This window comes from Crocuta crocuta, unplaced genomic scaffold (assembly GCF_008692635.1).
Source record: "Crocuta crocuta isolate KB4526 unplaced genomic scaffold, BGI_CrCroc_1.0 scaffold346, whole genome shotgun sequence".
In the NCBI taxonomy this organism is placed as follows: domain Eukaryota; kingdom Metazoa; phylum Chordata; class Mammalia; order Carnivora; family Hyaenidae; genus Crocuta; species Crocuta crocuta.
In genome coordinates this window covers 16,612-33,294 of record NW_027527957.1, presented here as the reverse complement: position 1 = coordinate 33,294, position 16,683 = coordinate 16,612, and the positions used below count along the sequence as shown (strand labels likewise).

The following is a 16,683-nucleotide window of genomic DNA, read 5'->3' as shown; positions in this document are numbered from 1 at the left end:
CACATGGATGGCATTAGAATAACTTTGTATAAACAAATATAGAAGTGACTGTGATGCCATCTGGCAGCCAGAAAGGTGCCACGTTATCCCCAGGTCCTTGTAGAACAGACCCTGTAACAGTCTCCACTTTTAAACTTAACTTCTGCTAAATGTTTTGCATTTGGTTTAATTTCCCTCCCCAATATATCTCATATATGTGCTACGTGAGTGATGGCACTTTAAATACCAGGAGTATCGAACTCAAATGCCTACCAGAGGAAAGACATTTGAAAAAGTCAAGGTTTTGGCCAAAAAAAAACCAAAACAAAACAAACAAAAAAAAAAAAACACCCAACATTCTAATAGCACAATAGTAGTCTATTCGTTTTTGGCCCTGAGGCTTTAAAATACTCTAATTTTATAAAAAAAAATTATCTTTATCTCCTTAGCCAGTATGAGCTAGATGGGAACAAGAAATAGTTATTCAGTTCTTGTTTCATCCTTGCAGGGTCTGCTCCTGAATTTCTACTTAAATTGGATTTATGCCCATTTTGAAAGAATTACCATGGCAGATTTTATAACATTAGTTATTAGCACATGCAGATTGGTAGGTGCCTGGCTAGAATCACAGTTAGTTAGCAGCTCTTTGTATGATCATTGGAATAGTACAGGATATCCTGAATTGAACCTTTTTCCATTCAGTTCCTTTCAGATATTGTCACGTCAGGGTTATTTTTTCTGCTTTTTCCTTGAGCTAATGATATTACCCAGAATCATATGCAAGCAATATTTTTCCCTCTTTTTAGTTTTTTATATGAGGATATATCCATGAAGACTGTGATATTTGTAACTGAGTCAAGTTTTTTGTTAAATAAATGGACTCGGGAATAGTCCAGTTATTTTGCGGCTTTGGAGGATAATTCAGAAAAAAAAGGGAGAAAGCATTTGCAAAGTATGAATATACCCTGTGGCTCACAAATAGAATATATAATTTAGATACCTTATTTCACTGGTTATTACAGTAAATATTTTCAGGAAAGGATTTTATAGGAAACTTAACACACAACCAAAAACTCCCAGTCTGTTAAGATGGGTAGATTACTGCTTCATAAATTACAGAGACTGGACACAGCCTGAGGTAGTAAGTATTTTTTTTGGACACTAAATGCTTTTGAAGTTTGATATAAACAATGTGGAGTAGTCTCTTTATTTTAATTGTAAAAAACATAAAAGAATTTCATATTAATTGAATGAAATAGTCTTTGAAATATTTCCATGACTAGCAGCTGCTTACTTATTTTTCCCCTTAGTGCTTCATTTTACTTTGATGAAATTAGGGTTAATTTAGTTTAGCAGCTAAAACTATGGTTTAGATACCAAGTGTTTACTTTAACTAAGGGTGAGGGAAAATGTAAATACATGATCCATAAAAATGGCTTAATAATGTTAATTAGCTGTAAATGATGTTTATGCCAATGGAAAAAAATGAACTGAAAATGATATAGTGCACTGAATTTCTTCTGTGGCATTGCACTCAATATTTTGCGCATGCCAAGTGTTGATACCCTTGATGTCAATATATGTTGCTCTGTTAAAATCTGAGTTTTCAGATTCAGCAATTTAAAATAGACATCTATTTTATTCGTTGTAAACAAGTTCATGTGAGCAAGAAAACAAACATTGCCTGATTATGCTCAGCAACATGTTGGCTAAAGCAGATGACTATGATAATAGAGACTGGCGTGGTGATTAGTATTGAGGAAAATCTTTCAGTAGGATAGTGGGTAAATGGACTACTTTCTTGCTAAAGCAACCCTGGGCTAGATTTCCACACTTACAGATATTATCGTTGTTGGCACAGCTGAGTGTGAACAGAAGATACACAGTCCAAGTGGCTTCATCACCAGTCCCAACTGGCCAGACAAGTACCCAAGCAGGAAGGAATGCACATGGGAAATAAGTACCACTCCTGGCCATCGGATCAAATTAGTAAGTGAGCTCATCCTTCTTTCTATTAAGCGGACAGCCCATGTCTTTTATGGCTAGCACACAGAGAGAAATTGAATGTTTATTTAATTGAATTGAATTTCTGGGCAGCTGGAAAAGATTTTCTTTCTTAGGCTTTCCTACTTACACTAAACAAATCCCTGATTTCCCAGTTCAAGGTGACAGTAATGACAGCCATGTAGTCCTCATATGGTGTTCTCATCCTGGATGTTTTGAAAGGCATTATCAGAGTGACTGCAAAACAGTAGGCTCTACTTCCTAACATGTTATTGGTAATGGTATTTCCAAGTGGAGAAAGTAAATAAACAAAAACACATCAGAAATTCATGAAGAAAGAAATAAAATGACTATTCACTTAAACACAACATAGTCCTGGCTGTGCCAATACTATATACCTCATAAACAAAGCCATATGTATATTTTATAAAATTAATTTTGTCTTGTAGTTTTTGGAATGTCATTTTTGCATAACATAGTTGCCCTTTGTAGATGGATACTGATATCCTTAGACTTCCCCCAAGTTCAAATATGAATGTAGTGTTTGTCCTTCCTCCTATATTCTCTGTCTTGCCTTCTGTCCTAGTCAGAAGGCAAGACAGAGAATACTGATAATATAAAGAATACTGACAATATAAAGTTTCATTACAGGCTACAGAGTACTCAAAGAGTATAATGCAAAGAAATAATCATACGAATATAGAAATTTCCTGTAATATGCTATTGTCAGAAGCAGGAGGGAATGCTAGCCAGCAAGGCTCAGGACAGACCAGCAGAGCCATAATAAAGGACAAGACAGTGTCTTGAGACTAAAGCTACCAATATGTGGTAACTTATTAGACCAGTCCAGCCATAAAGTTAATTTGAAAATTTTGTTTTACATCTTTCTTCTCATTGAATTTGGGGGACAGGGGGTAATAAAAAAAGCATTATTTATATGAGGCATTATAATAATAAAATTAGAATCTCCAAGACATTCATAGGCATTTTATGGAGTTTTTGCAATCACCATATTTGTGATTATCAAATCAGTAAATGAGTTTCCAAACAGAAACATCAATTTATTTCAGCCACTCTTTGGGAAGATGCTAGAGAGTAAGATGACAGCATCATGGGACCATGATTATGTGCCAGTCCTGTCCAAGGTCCTGATTGAGAGGACCATTCCGAAGCTTATGGGTTGCATTCTTTTCAGCAGTGTGATTAGCTAGGAAAGTTGGGAAAAGAGATTTTTGGAAGACATTGTTTTGTGTAAATCCACATTTTGTCTGGTATTATATCCCACTGAAGAATTGCCTTTTATATTTTATGTAGGGTATGTCTATGAAGGATCAGTTTTTAAAGATATTTTCATTGGGTATAGAATTCTAGGATGACAATTCTATTTTCCTGTCTATACTTTAAATGCCTGTCATTATTTTCTGACTTCCATGGTTACTCATAAACCTGTTTTAAGATTAAGAAAAAATAATCTTATTTATATTAGTTTATTTTTCCTATTGCTATCGTCAACATTTTTTTATCAGCAGTTTGAATATAATGTATATAGGTCTGCGTGTGTGTGTGTGTGTGTGTGTGTGTTTAATTTTGTGGGATTTTTCTTTCAAAATTCTCTGAATTTCTTGCATCTATATTATGATGTCTGTTATGAATTTCTGAAAATTCTTTATCATTATTTCTTCAAAAGTTCTTTTTTTACTATTGTCTCTCCTCTCCTTCTGGAATTTAAATTATATGTACATCCATAATTCTTGGATGTTCTGTGCATTTTTTGTCACTCTTTTAGAGTCAAAATTTGAGCAATTTCTGTAGACCTACCTTCAAGTTCAGCAGTAATTTCTTTGGGAATCTTGAGTTTCCTGATAAGCTTATCAACACATTCTTTATCTCTCTTGCCATTTTTTTTTCATTTCTAGCATTTTCATTTGACTCATTATTATAATTTCCATACTTATTAGTTTTCTTGGTTTGTTGTAACGAAATACCATAAACTGAGTGGCTAAAACAAAAAAGTATTATTTTACAGTTTTGGAGGCTAGAAGTTCAAGATCAAGGTGTTACCAGGGTTTGTCATGCCTCTTCTCCTGGCTTCTGGATGGCCATTTTATTGCTCTATCCTTACAATGGCCTTTCTTCTGTGTACTCACTGCAAAGTATGCCGCGGTGTCTCCTTATCTTCTTACAAGGACACTAGCCCTGTGGGACTAGGGAATCACCTATATGACCTCATTTAATTTTAATTACCTCCTTAAAAGCCCTATCCCGAAAAGTATTCACACTGTGGATTAGGGATTGAATGTATGGATTTTGGAAGACTGCAATTCAGTCAATAACACCATCTCTTTGCTGAAATTTCCCATCTGTTTGCATGTTGTCTGTATTTTTACTAGACTCTTGCATATTAACCATAGTTACTTTAAATTCCATTTCACGGTTTAAACATAGGTGTCATGTCTCAGTCTGTTCTGTTGGTTATTTTCTCTCTTAGTGGTGTGATTTTTTTGTTTGTTTGTCTTGCCTTTTTGTACGTAATAATTCTTATTAACTACCAGACATTATATGGATAACAGTAGAGACTTTATGTCTGGAAGTAGACACATCTCTTCTGAGGCTATTAGCACATGTGTGTGTGTGTACAGCAGGCACTTTTGTTGAGGAATCTATTCAGTAAAGATGAGTGTGGGTTTTCTAGTTCCTATGATGACCTTCCATGCACCATTGGCCTTGAAGTCCTTTTTCTTACATTGGGGGCTGGGATTTCAGAGACATGTTGTAATTTTTCTACTTAAGCTTCACTGTTCATCTTCACCCTGAGTTATTTCCCTCTTCACGCTTTTCCTCCCCCGAGTGGTAGCCTGCAGTTTCTTGTTAGTTGGTACTTGCTGCTCTGGTGGCAAAGGCAAGGGGTTCGCCATTGTCTTACTACAGTTTGCACCTTAGACAGGCCCTGTTGTGTAGGTCTTGGAAGTGGCCTTCCTCAGCAGTCCTGCCTCGTCTCTGTGGCAAATAAACTCCATCTTCTGTCTCTGATTAGTTTTCCATTAGAGTTTCTTCTCCCTTCTCTAGTGGTAGCAAGTCTCTACTGTTGCTGCCTTAGGAACCTGTGACCAACACTTCCCCTGGGAAAGAAGTGGTTTGTTGTGTTTTTTTCTGTTGTTGTTGCTGTTGTTGCTGTTGTGTTACCTTTCCTCTGGCTACAGTGTGTCTGTATCTTTGCCCTGGTGGTGACAGGGTTTTCTTCCCTTTCCCAGAGGCTTAACGTTTGTTTTCCGGAGAAAGGCTGCATCTGGGCTTCATGTTTTTTCTCACAGAGGTGACCACTATCCTCCTTTAAGTCTGCAACACTGAAGAAAGCACTTGGCCTTCTCCTGCTCTGCCCACAGATTCTCTCATAAGCAGGAGATTGGGGTCCATGAAGAAGAGACTGCAAGTGGGTACAAACTCCCCATATGTCCTCAGCTCCCAGGGGCTCTGGACTCTTATCCTTGTGCACACCTCACCTCTATCAATTGATTACAAATTATAGCTAAATACTTCTTCCCTATTATATGGCACCCAGCATCTCTTCCTTTCATGATCTGCCACTGGAACTGGGGCTTGTGTCTCCTCTCTCCTCGGAGGAGGCTGGGATTCAGTGAATTGCATATTAATTTCTTCACTAATGGTGTCAGCTCTTTGATGTATTCAGCAAAGTGATTTTTAAAGTTGAGATGGGTTTTTCTTTTTGTTAGGGTAGAAGCAACACTAGTTCCGGCTGTCTGTATCCAAGGGGAAATAGAACTCCTGATCTAACCCCATTTTAAAAATGATAGTGTTTTATTCTTTCTTTGTCATGTACCCTTCAGCTTATGGAACACCCTTTCCAGTTCTAGGACAGTATGTTCCTTCACAAATTGCATGCTTTAATTTTCATGTAAATATTCCACTTGAAGGTCAGAACATAAGGCATGTTTGTCAACAATGGTCATGCTTGCTCATACCCTAAGAAGGAATTTCTCAGGAAGGAAACAAAAGCTCTAGGCAAACATTGATTGTATTTGACTTTGTGATCTTTGTGGAGTAGTTGTGGTCTAAAGCCAGGCTTTCTCAAATATTAGCCTTCATCAGAATTACCTGGATAGCCTGTTGTTGTTGTTGTTGTTTAACTTTATTATTTTTGAGAGACCAAGAGACTGAGCAGGGGAGCAGAGAGAGAGAGAGAGGCAGAGAGAGAGAATCTCCATGTGGGGCTCAAACTCCCAAACCGTGAGATCATGACCTGAGCTGAAACTAAGAGTCAGACACTTAACAACTAAGCCACCCAGATGCCCTGGACAGTTGCTAAACACACATTACTGCCACCTTAAAGTTTCTACCTAGAAACATAATACTAATTCCCATTCCCTTATCCCATTAATCATGTTCTTATAAAACCTGACTCTGAAGAGTCTCAAAAGACTCTAAGAGTTAGGATCACTAGAAAGTGTGTCATAACATTAGCTACCAACTTCAAGTGATATTTTAGTTCTGTAGTTTTTAATTCTTATGATTTCACTGTTATTGCTTATGTTTACTAGCATTGTCTCCTGCTTGTTAGGTAACTGCTAACTAATCTACTTTAAAATTGAAATCACCATCTGTAGCCGATATCAACCAATGGACATTTGGCCAACACTGTTTATAATTACAAATCTCACCATTCAGTCACTTGCCTGTATAGTTAGACATTTATTATATAGGAGATTTTCTTATCAAATAGATACATTGTTCCAGATAAATGCAGTTTGCTTGGTTCCTTTGAAATTCTTAATTTTCATGCAAGAACTTAATCCCAAACTGAATTTGGAAAATGAATCCCAAGGAAACTTAGAAAATTATTACATCTTTCAATGCCCTTAGGCCAAGAACGCTCATAGATACTTGGTTACAAGCTAGTCTCTTTGTTAGGGCTAAGGCAAAGAGAACAAGTAAGGAAAACATTTGATCTCTCTCTGTGCATCATGGAGCTTTCTTTATGACTCAGATTGTTACCCTTCTTTACTTAGGCTGCATGGAAGAATAAAGAAACATTTCTAAATATGTCACCTATTCATAGCAAAGCAAAGGAAATTATTTCTAAAGACAATTTCACAAGATATAAAGAAAGTCACCTTGTTAGTGAGTTTTAAGAGGCTTACTATTCTTTTTAGCACAAATATTCCTTTAACTTGATATTGAGGTATGTTGGGTGACATGCAAGTAATTGTTTGTGGTTAAAACCAACCTTTCTCTGTGTGGGAAAACTATATTTTAGTTAATCTGGTTTATATGTAAGACTACAAATATTAAGGCTATTTAGACAATGTTGTAATTATAGAGTAAAATGAATGATAATAAAATTCAGTGCCCTTGAGAGATATGATCATTCTTGTATATAGTATTTACTTACCATAAATATATTCTCTTTGGTTCATAGTGTGATAATCCATATCTAATGTATGTTAGTATACAATATTGTAAGGGCTGAACTCTATATAAGGAGTGGTCAATTTATTACAGATATACAGAAATTTAAGACTTTTGGCATTTCAATGCAATTATTCTATGCATGCTTTAGTTATCTATTATTTCATAACAAACTAACTCAAAGGCTCATGACTTAAAACAAACACCATTTTATTATATCCCATGGTTTGGGGAGAAGGAGGTCATGATTTGAGTCGTGTTTTCCTGACAATTCTTCTGTTGTGCATGGTATTGAATGAAGTCAGTAAGTGATATTCACCTGGGAATGGTCTGGTTTGGCAGGTCAAGGTGACAGTAATTGTTTTTCTATTTTCTTAGTGGGGAGGGCTAGAAGGTAGACTGATCTGGGACAACCAGAGCACCCACACGTGACCATCATAGCATGGTAGCCTCAGGAGAACTGTCCTTTTCCTATGGCAGTGCTGGATCCCCAGAGTATTTCAAGAGGCCCAGGAGGATGCCGCAAAAGCTCTTGTACATATTACCTGTGCACATTCAATGGGGTAAGAAAATCATGAAGGATGGCCAGGATTCAAGGGGAAGAGTATTAGACTTTCTCACTCAGTGAGGGACAGTAGCATAGAATATGTAGCTGTCTTTAATCCCACACTTGCATTTAAATGTGAGACTGCACGTATTTTCTGAAAATAAAGATAACACAAATGAGTTATTGCTAGTACTCTCCTGATAGATTTACTCTGTAAAGTCCAGACTATATAGCCAGAACACAATTAGGTTGTAGTATACCACCTGATATACAAGCAGGAAACCTTTAAAGGCGATGTTTTGGGGGGTTACGCTTGGGTGACTCAGTGGGTTAGGTGCCCGACTTCAGCTCAGGTGATGGCCGCATGGTTTGTGAGCTTGAGTCCCGTGTTGGGCTCTGTGTTGACAGCTCAGACCCTGGAGTCTGCTAAGGATTCTGTGTGTGTGTGTGCCCCTCCCCTACTTACCCTCTCTCTGTCTCTCAAAAAAAATAAATAAATAAGACAATTACAATTTTTTAATGTTTATTTAATTTTAAAAGAGAGAGACACACACACACAGTGCAAGCCGGGGAAGGGCAGAGAGAAAGGGAAACACAGAATACGTAGCAGGCTCCAGGCCTGGCCTGTCAGTGTAGAACCCAAGGCAGGCCTCAAACTCACCAGCTGTGAGATCATGACCTGAGCTGCAGTAGGGCACCCAACTGACTAAGCCACCCACGTGCCTCAATGGCAATTTTCAAAAAAGACACAGTAAATACTGTCCAATAATATAAAATAACAATTTGATAAAATAAAAGCTTAAATTATGTCTATAGTACATAATAAACATATTCATAATTTTTGTCCTTAAATCATGAATTTATAATTACAAAACTAAATATAAAACTTAAGTAGAGTTGTATTTATGAATCATTACACCAGTTCTTAAAGATATTTTTGTATATTCTTTAATATACTTTATTTTGATACATGCTCTGATCTTTATAAAACCTTGAAATATTATCTTCATATAAATGTAGGAATCTAGAGAGCTGGGATCCGGAGAGCTTGGGAGTGTCCTGTAAAAAGTTGTAAAATAGGCACTCCCTCATACCTCATTCCACAAATAAAAACATAAATGTTCTCAAGTTTGCCATTTTTAAGAGTGCTATCTAAATAATAAAATGTAGCTTCACAGGGTACATCTCGTGCCTCACAAACTGTGCTTGGACTACATAGCACTGAGAACTAATGTGTGCATAATGCCTGATGGTTTGAAAGTGGCATCATGCATGTTATCTCAAGTTGGGCTCACAAATGACACTTACGGATAAGGAGGCGTCTCAGGCAGTTTAGGGCCGTTGGCAAGTTTGTAAAGTTGGCAGGAGTCTAAGTACCTTCAGTCCAAGATTCTTTCTGTACATTTATTTTATTTTTTTTATTTTAGCATCCTGCATCAGAAAGAAAGGAGACCCATAATTGCTATATATGCGTGCATGTATACTAATTTAAATGGAAAATATTAATAAGACAAAATTGTAATGGTTAAGTAAAATGAACATACACCAGAGAAATAGAGAGAGATTAGGAACATATATTTTGAATTTAAAGTGACTTGTGTCTAAACCTAAGGTTTCTACTTACTAGCCATGTTATCTTGAGAAAAATACTTATCCTTTTAAAGTCTCAATTTCTATATAGAAAATTGGACCTAATACTTAGGAATGTTGTAAATGTATCAAATGAATTTGTATATGAAGTATTTAGCATAATGCTTTATTAAAAGCCAATAAACATTGATATATCTAAATAGTAATTATAATTATGATAATGATCAATAAAAAATTATATACCATGTCATCAGATCATTCCAACCATGATTAAGTCTTTGTGTACCCTTATGAATTTGAAATCCAGTACCAGCAATTAAAAGTATAGCTAATAATTTTTTGTCATAAAACTTTTTTCTTTAAAAAGCCAAATAGAAAATAATACGGACTTGGTAGACTGTGTAGTCTTGAGTTGCAACAAGTTTAATTTGCTGCTTTGGTGTGAAAGCATCCACACACAGGACACAAATGAATGGATGTGGTTGTGTTTCAGTAACTTTTAAAAAAAATTTTTAAATGTTTTATTTATTTTTGAGAGACAGAGAGACAGACAGACCAAGTGTGATCCGGGAGGAGACAGAGAGAAAGGGAGACACAGAATCCGAAGCAGACTCCCAGCTCTGAGCTGTCAGCACGGAGCCCGACATGGGTCTCAAACTCATAAACTGTGAGATCATGACCTGAGCCGAAGTCAGAAGCTTAACCGACTGAGCCACTCAGGTGCCCCTCAGTAACCATTTAATTACAAAAACAGCCTGAAGACCAGATTTGCCCAGCAGAATTTAGCTAGTTTGTTAAGAAGGTCAGGGTAAAAGAGTTTGAAATCATGAAGTCATAACTGTTTGTGATCATTTTCCCTGAAACCACAGAGGGTGGAAATATTTAGCTCTTATTTTCTGTAGTAGACAGAATAATGTTCCTCGTTCCCCCAAAGATGTCCACCTCCCAATCCCCAGAACCGGTGCACATGTTACCTTATGTAGCAAAAGGAGCTGTGGTTAAATTAAAGATCGTGAAATGGGGAGATTATCCTGGATTATCTGGGTGGATTTGATGTAATCACAGGGGTGCTTACAGGATGGGAGCAGAAGATCAGAGAGGAGATGGCTATACTGTTGGTTTTGAAGATGGAAGAAAGGGACACGAGCTGAGGACTGAGGGCAGCCTCTAGCAGATGGGCAAAATGCAAGGAAACAGATCCTCACCTTCTTCTGGAAGGTCCGGTGCTTCTCACCTATTTTAGACTTCTAACCTCCATAGCTATTGGAGAATGAATGTGTGCCATTTAAGCCACTAAATTTATGGTAATTGGCTACAGCAGCAATAGGAAACTAATACATTTGCTTTGTTTCTCTGTGTTTGTGTGTGTGCTTCATTATGAAATGCTATGTGATAATAGCTTTAAAATAGAAAGAAAACTTGATTGAAAGATATTTGGGGTGGGGGGACATCCTCGTTATACGAGGAAAAGAGATAAAGTTCTGAATGAATAAGGACAAGGGTTTATTTTACTCCTGGCTTCATCCTGTCTTGATTCTTGATTCTTGATGAGAGACTCATCATTACATTTTTGGTACTTTTTTAATGTTTTGAATTGCTCTTCATTAAATAGAAAATAAAACAGAAACAAACCAACAGAACAGAAACAAAGTTCCAGACATAGGAGCATATAGCAATAGGCAATGTGCTCTGTCACGTTTATTTAATTTATCATATCCTGGAGTTTTGCAAAGTTATGTAGTTGCAATTTATAGCTTTAGATATGGGATATTTAGAAAACAAAAGCACCTACAAATGTTACACAATTCTACACTATAAATTCCCAGAAAGTGTATTTGACCACAGCTATAGAGGCCTCATGGAAAAGAAAAGGTCATTTGAATCAGAAGTCTAGGGTCTGTATTCCACGCTGCCATTTTTCCCAGTGGCCTTTACCCCTTCCAGTATCTTGGGGGAAACCAACTGACAGTTCTTACCAAAGACAGGAAAAGGCGAAAGATGGCTGGGCCCAGGGAGCTCTAAATCTTATCTCACAGCTGCTCAAATTGCATCAGCGTCTTTCATTTGCTCACTTTTAGTGGTCACCCTGGCTAAATTTTATTTTTGCATCGAATGCTATCATTTTCTTTTCTTGTCCTTTATGAATATATGTGGCGACTCTGAATGGCCTTACCCTTTACCGGCGCCTGTATTTTCAATAAAAGCACCTCTACAGATGTTCATGTGAGGCTGCATATGAAAGCCTGGCCTCTGGCCAGCTAGGTAGATTAGGCTTGCTTGGGTGTTCCAGAAACACATAGTTATTCTTTCCACAGCCCAAAATGAGAATTCAGTTTTACTTCTTTCGAATGAGACTCCTTAATCTCTTGGTTCGCCTGGTGGGAAATGCATTAGTATTTCTGATGAGAGCTTGTGGTTATTTGCTCTTTTTTTGTTTTTAAAAACTTGGGTTAGTAACCTTAAAATCATAGAAATAGAATCATGGAATGAGTAAGGTTTAAACGTTTGCATACTAAAATGTTTATAAAGTTGTAGTGTAAACACTTAAGAAAAATATTCTAAAGTACCAAAAGAGAGGGCAATGTTCCAGCAGAAATCAGACTTTCGTACAGCTTCATGTATCAGCTTTGCTTAGCTGTCCTGTTACCATCGTGTAGTTGAAGGAGGTTTTGCAATTCTAAGTGTCTTTGGCGAGGGGGGGGAGGGGGGGTGCGAGGGGAAGCAATTCTGTGACATGGATTCCTAGAGGCTAGAAATCTCCATATTCTGCATTATTTAGATCTAGATGTTCATGGCTCAGGATGCATCATAAAAGAAAATAAATTGTGTGTCTCATTGTATCTTTGGGAATTCTGCAAAAGTATTTTTTGAGGTTTTCCCAATGTCCCATGGACCCCTGTAATACCTTTCTATGGCCTAGAAATGTTTTTTATTGAGGCAATGTCACTGTATATGGAGACCTCTAGATGTGGCTATCTCTGTGATATTAAGGGCCAGGTTTATGAGATTTCAGCATGTGAATTGGTCATGCTTTTGCTCGTGTGGAAGCATTTGGGCTAGACTGACTTCTGGAAAAGGACCACCCAATCTTTGCAGATGAACTAACAAGCTGCTACCAATTCCAGGAGGAAAAGTCACTAAGACCTTAATGAAGGAGAATTGTTTGCATCACTTGAGAACATGTCAGCTGCAAAACCTTTGCCTAATTTGGCCCTTCCAGAGTCAGTCTGATTCCATTAGTAATTTGATAAAAAGCGGGAGCCAGTTGGCTCCAGACCAGGTGTCCGTATGCCCCCAGCCCACAAGCGCACTGCCACTCTGTGTGGTGGTGCTCTGTTCTGTAAAACAGATGTTATGATTCACTCCAGACATCCTGCATTTCATTAAGGAGTGAAGTAGTCACTTAGTTATCTCATTCACTTACTTTTCAATGGACTGAACATGTGTGGTCTGTAAGTTCTGATCCCATCTTAACTTTTACTTACAGGATATGCTTTAGAAAGCCCTCACCCCCACGCCACCCCCCCATCATTCTTACAATTTTCTCTTCTACACAGTAGGTTTTTCTGCTCTTTATAGATGAATGACTCTAAATTACATTTAAAAGAAATAATTGTTTAGCATGCAATGGTTTTCATATGTTATTTTCCTGAAACAGTGTTTGTTTGTTTCTTGAAATAACACTGATCTTATAATTCAGTAGCTTGGTTTTATATTTAATCCACATAAATTCTAAACGTGGATGAGCCAATTTTCTCCTGTTGGTTTCTTAACAGTCACAAACTGATACTGAGACTGTTTGTACGTGCACAGTGGTCAGAGAAGCTGATTGAGTACCATGTCATGACAGGCAGAAAACTTGAAGTTGTTGACCTTCCCCTTTTACAGCGTTTCCATTCATGGGGTTGGCCATAAACATGGAATAGGTAGATAGGTAAATGAATGGACATCCAGCTGACCGTTCATTCAGAGTCTTCTATATCACTCATGTGCTGTGTCCACTCTACTCCATTCTCTGCCATTGCATTGCAGAGATAAATAAGGGGCAGTCTTTAGTGACCACCTGCTTTGAATGTTGTACTTCATGATAAATACACTCTGCTAGAGTCTCCTTGTTCACTGTATTTTTCTGCACTGTTTTTTGTTGGTTTGTTTCCAGTAAGATTCGTTGTACTGTATTTAATCTTTTTTGCACTATCCAGTGTCTTTGGTAGAATGCAGTGAACATCCCTTTTTACCCATTATGATTATAATATGCAATGACTCTCTAATGCTTACCAGTTATAACATTTTAATTTATATTTCTAAGTAGGATGCAGTGGAATACAACAGTAGAGATCAGACCTCTTTCTTTTCTTTTGTTTCTTCTTTTAAGTATCTTTCATTCCTTTCTCCTGCTCCCTAATTAATATAAATTGCTTCTTTCATTTCTTCCCTGACTCCTCCAAAGTCGGTGATAGACAGCAATGTGTTAAGGGATAGATAATTGTGGCCAGCACTGAAGGACAGCCATTCTTGGTCAATTTTTTTCTTTCATAATTACAAAAATGTGGGTCTTAATTAAACTTAGAAGTGTGATAACTTCACCAAATGGCATTCAAAACGTGTATCTAAAAAGTTTTGTGCAAATATTTTAAGCTGCAGAGACTCAGCCAAACTAGTGAATGTTTTGAGTATATGCTGTTTCTTCAGCATTGTTTTCCTTATTATTTTGTTTTAGCTTTGCTCTATAGACTTTCGTAGAAGTAATAGTGTGTTTCTTGAAGACACGATGGTTTTTCTAGGGGAAGGAAAACGCCTTAATCGGCGATGGCAAATAACCTAGAATTCCTGGAATTATTAATAGTTTGGACATTACTATCTTCAGTCTGGCTCAATTACACGTTCTCTTGTGAGGTTTAATGTGTTATACATTTAATGAATTTTCGTTTTAAGAATTTGCTTCTGTACCTTGTTAAAGCATGGAGGTGAGGCCGCTGGCTGGCTGATGAGCTCACAAGTGCAGGTGGTGTGTGACGTGAGGGCAAGTCTTTCGTTAACACTGGTTTCTGGCCCAGTGAGTGGTTTGATAGTAATTCTTGCTACAAGTATAAAAAGAAGAAGTTGCTTAGATTCATACATAAAACTTGCTACACAGGAAAAGTAAAAGAATTTTTAAGGGCATACTAAACTTTGCAAGACTCTAAATATTAAAATAAGTGTACCATCTATCTTAAAAGTAAACTAAAAATAATGTAGCCTAAAATCATATTAGGATTCTCTAGTAATATGGGTTTGTAGGATCTAAATAAAGGAGTATATAGTGAAAAGATTTACTGTGCTTAATTTTGTGGAAATATAACAATAACTTTATGAGGTTTTCTGCTTATTTTAAGCGCCCCAAGGTACTTGCACACAAAATACATCCAAGGTAGGATAATGTTCCATAGTTTATGACCATCAAAACTAGAGGATTCAGTTCTTAAAATACAGTTGTTTTCTGATGCATTCAGTATAAACTAAGAATTATATTCAGAATAAAATATCACTTTGTGATTATAATATGTCTATATTTTGGGGTAGATTGCCATAGTAGATTTAGTTGAAATAGTAGAATAGTAGAATTTCACCTGGAGCTATTGCGTTCATTTCCTCCTTATGTTTTTGCAGAGATTTTACATTCTATTGATTTCACACTCTTTCAATAATATTCCATATGGATTACTGTATTTATACGTCCTGAGCATGTTTTATTGATCTGTATTTCTGCTCCAGAGGAAAGAATCCATTTTGAATGATATGTGGGTTTTTTTGTTTTTCTTTTTCTTTTCCTTTATTCCTTTTTTTTTTTTTTTTTAACTAGGCCTTTAGTGAGTTTGAGATTGAGCAGCATCAAGAGTGTGCTTATGATCACCTGGAAGTATTTGATGGAGAAACAGAAAAATCACCAATTCTTGGACGACTATGTGGCAACAAGATACCAGAGCCCCTTGTGGCTACCGGAAATAAAATGTTTGTTCGGTTTATTTCTGATGCATCTGTTCAAAGAAAAGGCTTTCAAGCTGCACATTCTACAGGTCAGCAAATTAGGGCCACATTTCTCTTTCCTGACTAAAGATGCAGGTTTCTCTTCCAGGGAATGCAGTGGATCCTATAACAGGTAAATTAACGAGCCTCTGCGTACACCAGAAGAAATCTTACTAAGCACTCTGTCAAATATTTGAGAGCAGTGTTATATCCTACCTGTCTTTGTAGTCGTCAAACATTAAAAAGAAATGCAATAATTTGATCTGACTCATGTTCAGTGCAGTATGATCAGGTAGAACTATCTATCAATATTTGTATAATATGTTCCATATTAACTTTAGCAGTTTGATTTATATGTTCTGTTTAACAGTTAGAAATCGATATCTTAGTATTCAAGAATTATGTTTTCTCTAACATCCTACCTGGCTACCTAGCTTTTAAATTAATATATTTTTATAAATCTCAAATCTGAGATTACAAAAAAGTCTCTGTTTTACAGAGCCTCATTTGTTTTTTTCCCTATATTTGATATATGCAACGCAATCTTTTTCCTAATCCTAATCCCTAATTTGACTTTGTAATGGAAGTCTTCAAGAAATAAAATAGAACTTAGAAAAATATGGAAAACTTTAGGCATAAATGTAGAATAACATTTGTTTATAACTTGGAGCCAGCCCAATAATATATTTTATAAATGTCTAGGAAATGTCCTTTTTTTCATTCAGTTAAAAATTTTAAAAATCAGTTGAGTGTAGTTCCCTAAAGTCATTTATCTTATAGTGCCACCTAGTGGCATTCGTAATGCATAAACTATTTGGACACTGCCTGGTAGAAATCCATCTTGGTGTAAAACATAGTAGAAAGAGCATACATATTTTACCAGAAAACAATTTGAGCGTAGTAATTTTTTTCATGGTTTCTTTATTTTTGTTTTATTTTTTCTTTAATTTTGTGTGAGTAATCAGAATTTTAATTATTCCATTATCCAATATTATTATCTACTTTAATATATTTTGAGTATTAAATTTATATTGAAGTCTATATGAAAAAAGTGAATATTGTCAAAATATTGATCTAATTCAGACTAGGAATTGTTGGAATTATTAGTAATTCAAATTAATTGTTTCACAGAA

The 16,683-nt window shown here is 36.4% G+C and overlaps 1 protein-coding gene and 1 pseudogene across 1 annotated transcript in view; both read left to right on the top strand.

Moving 5' to 3' along the window:
• The window catches only part of TLL1 (tolloid like 1), a 210,187-nt gene that overhangs the window by 185,145 nt on the left and 8,359 nt on the right, over window positions 1–16,683 (top strand). The window contains exons 18-19 of the mRNA XM_077752745.1: window positions 1,841–1,968; window positions 15,387–15,600. Of these exons, the coding sequence (XP_077608871.1) occupies window positions 1,841–1,968; window positions 15,387–15,600 (342 nt within the window). The remainder of the gene's footprint in view (window positions 1–1,840; window positions 1,969–15,386; window positions 15,601–16,683) is intronic.
• Window positions 14,488–14,633, top strand: LOC144222271 (small nucleolar RNA SNORA62/SNORA6 family; annotated as a pseudogene).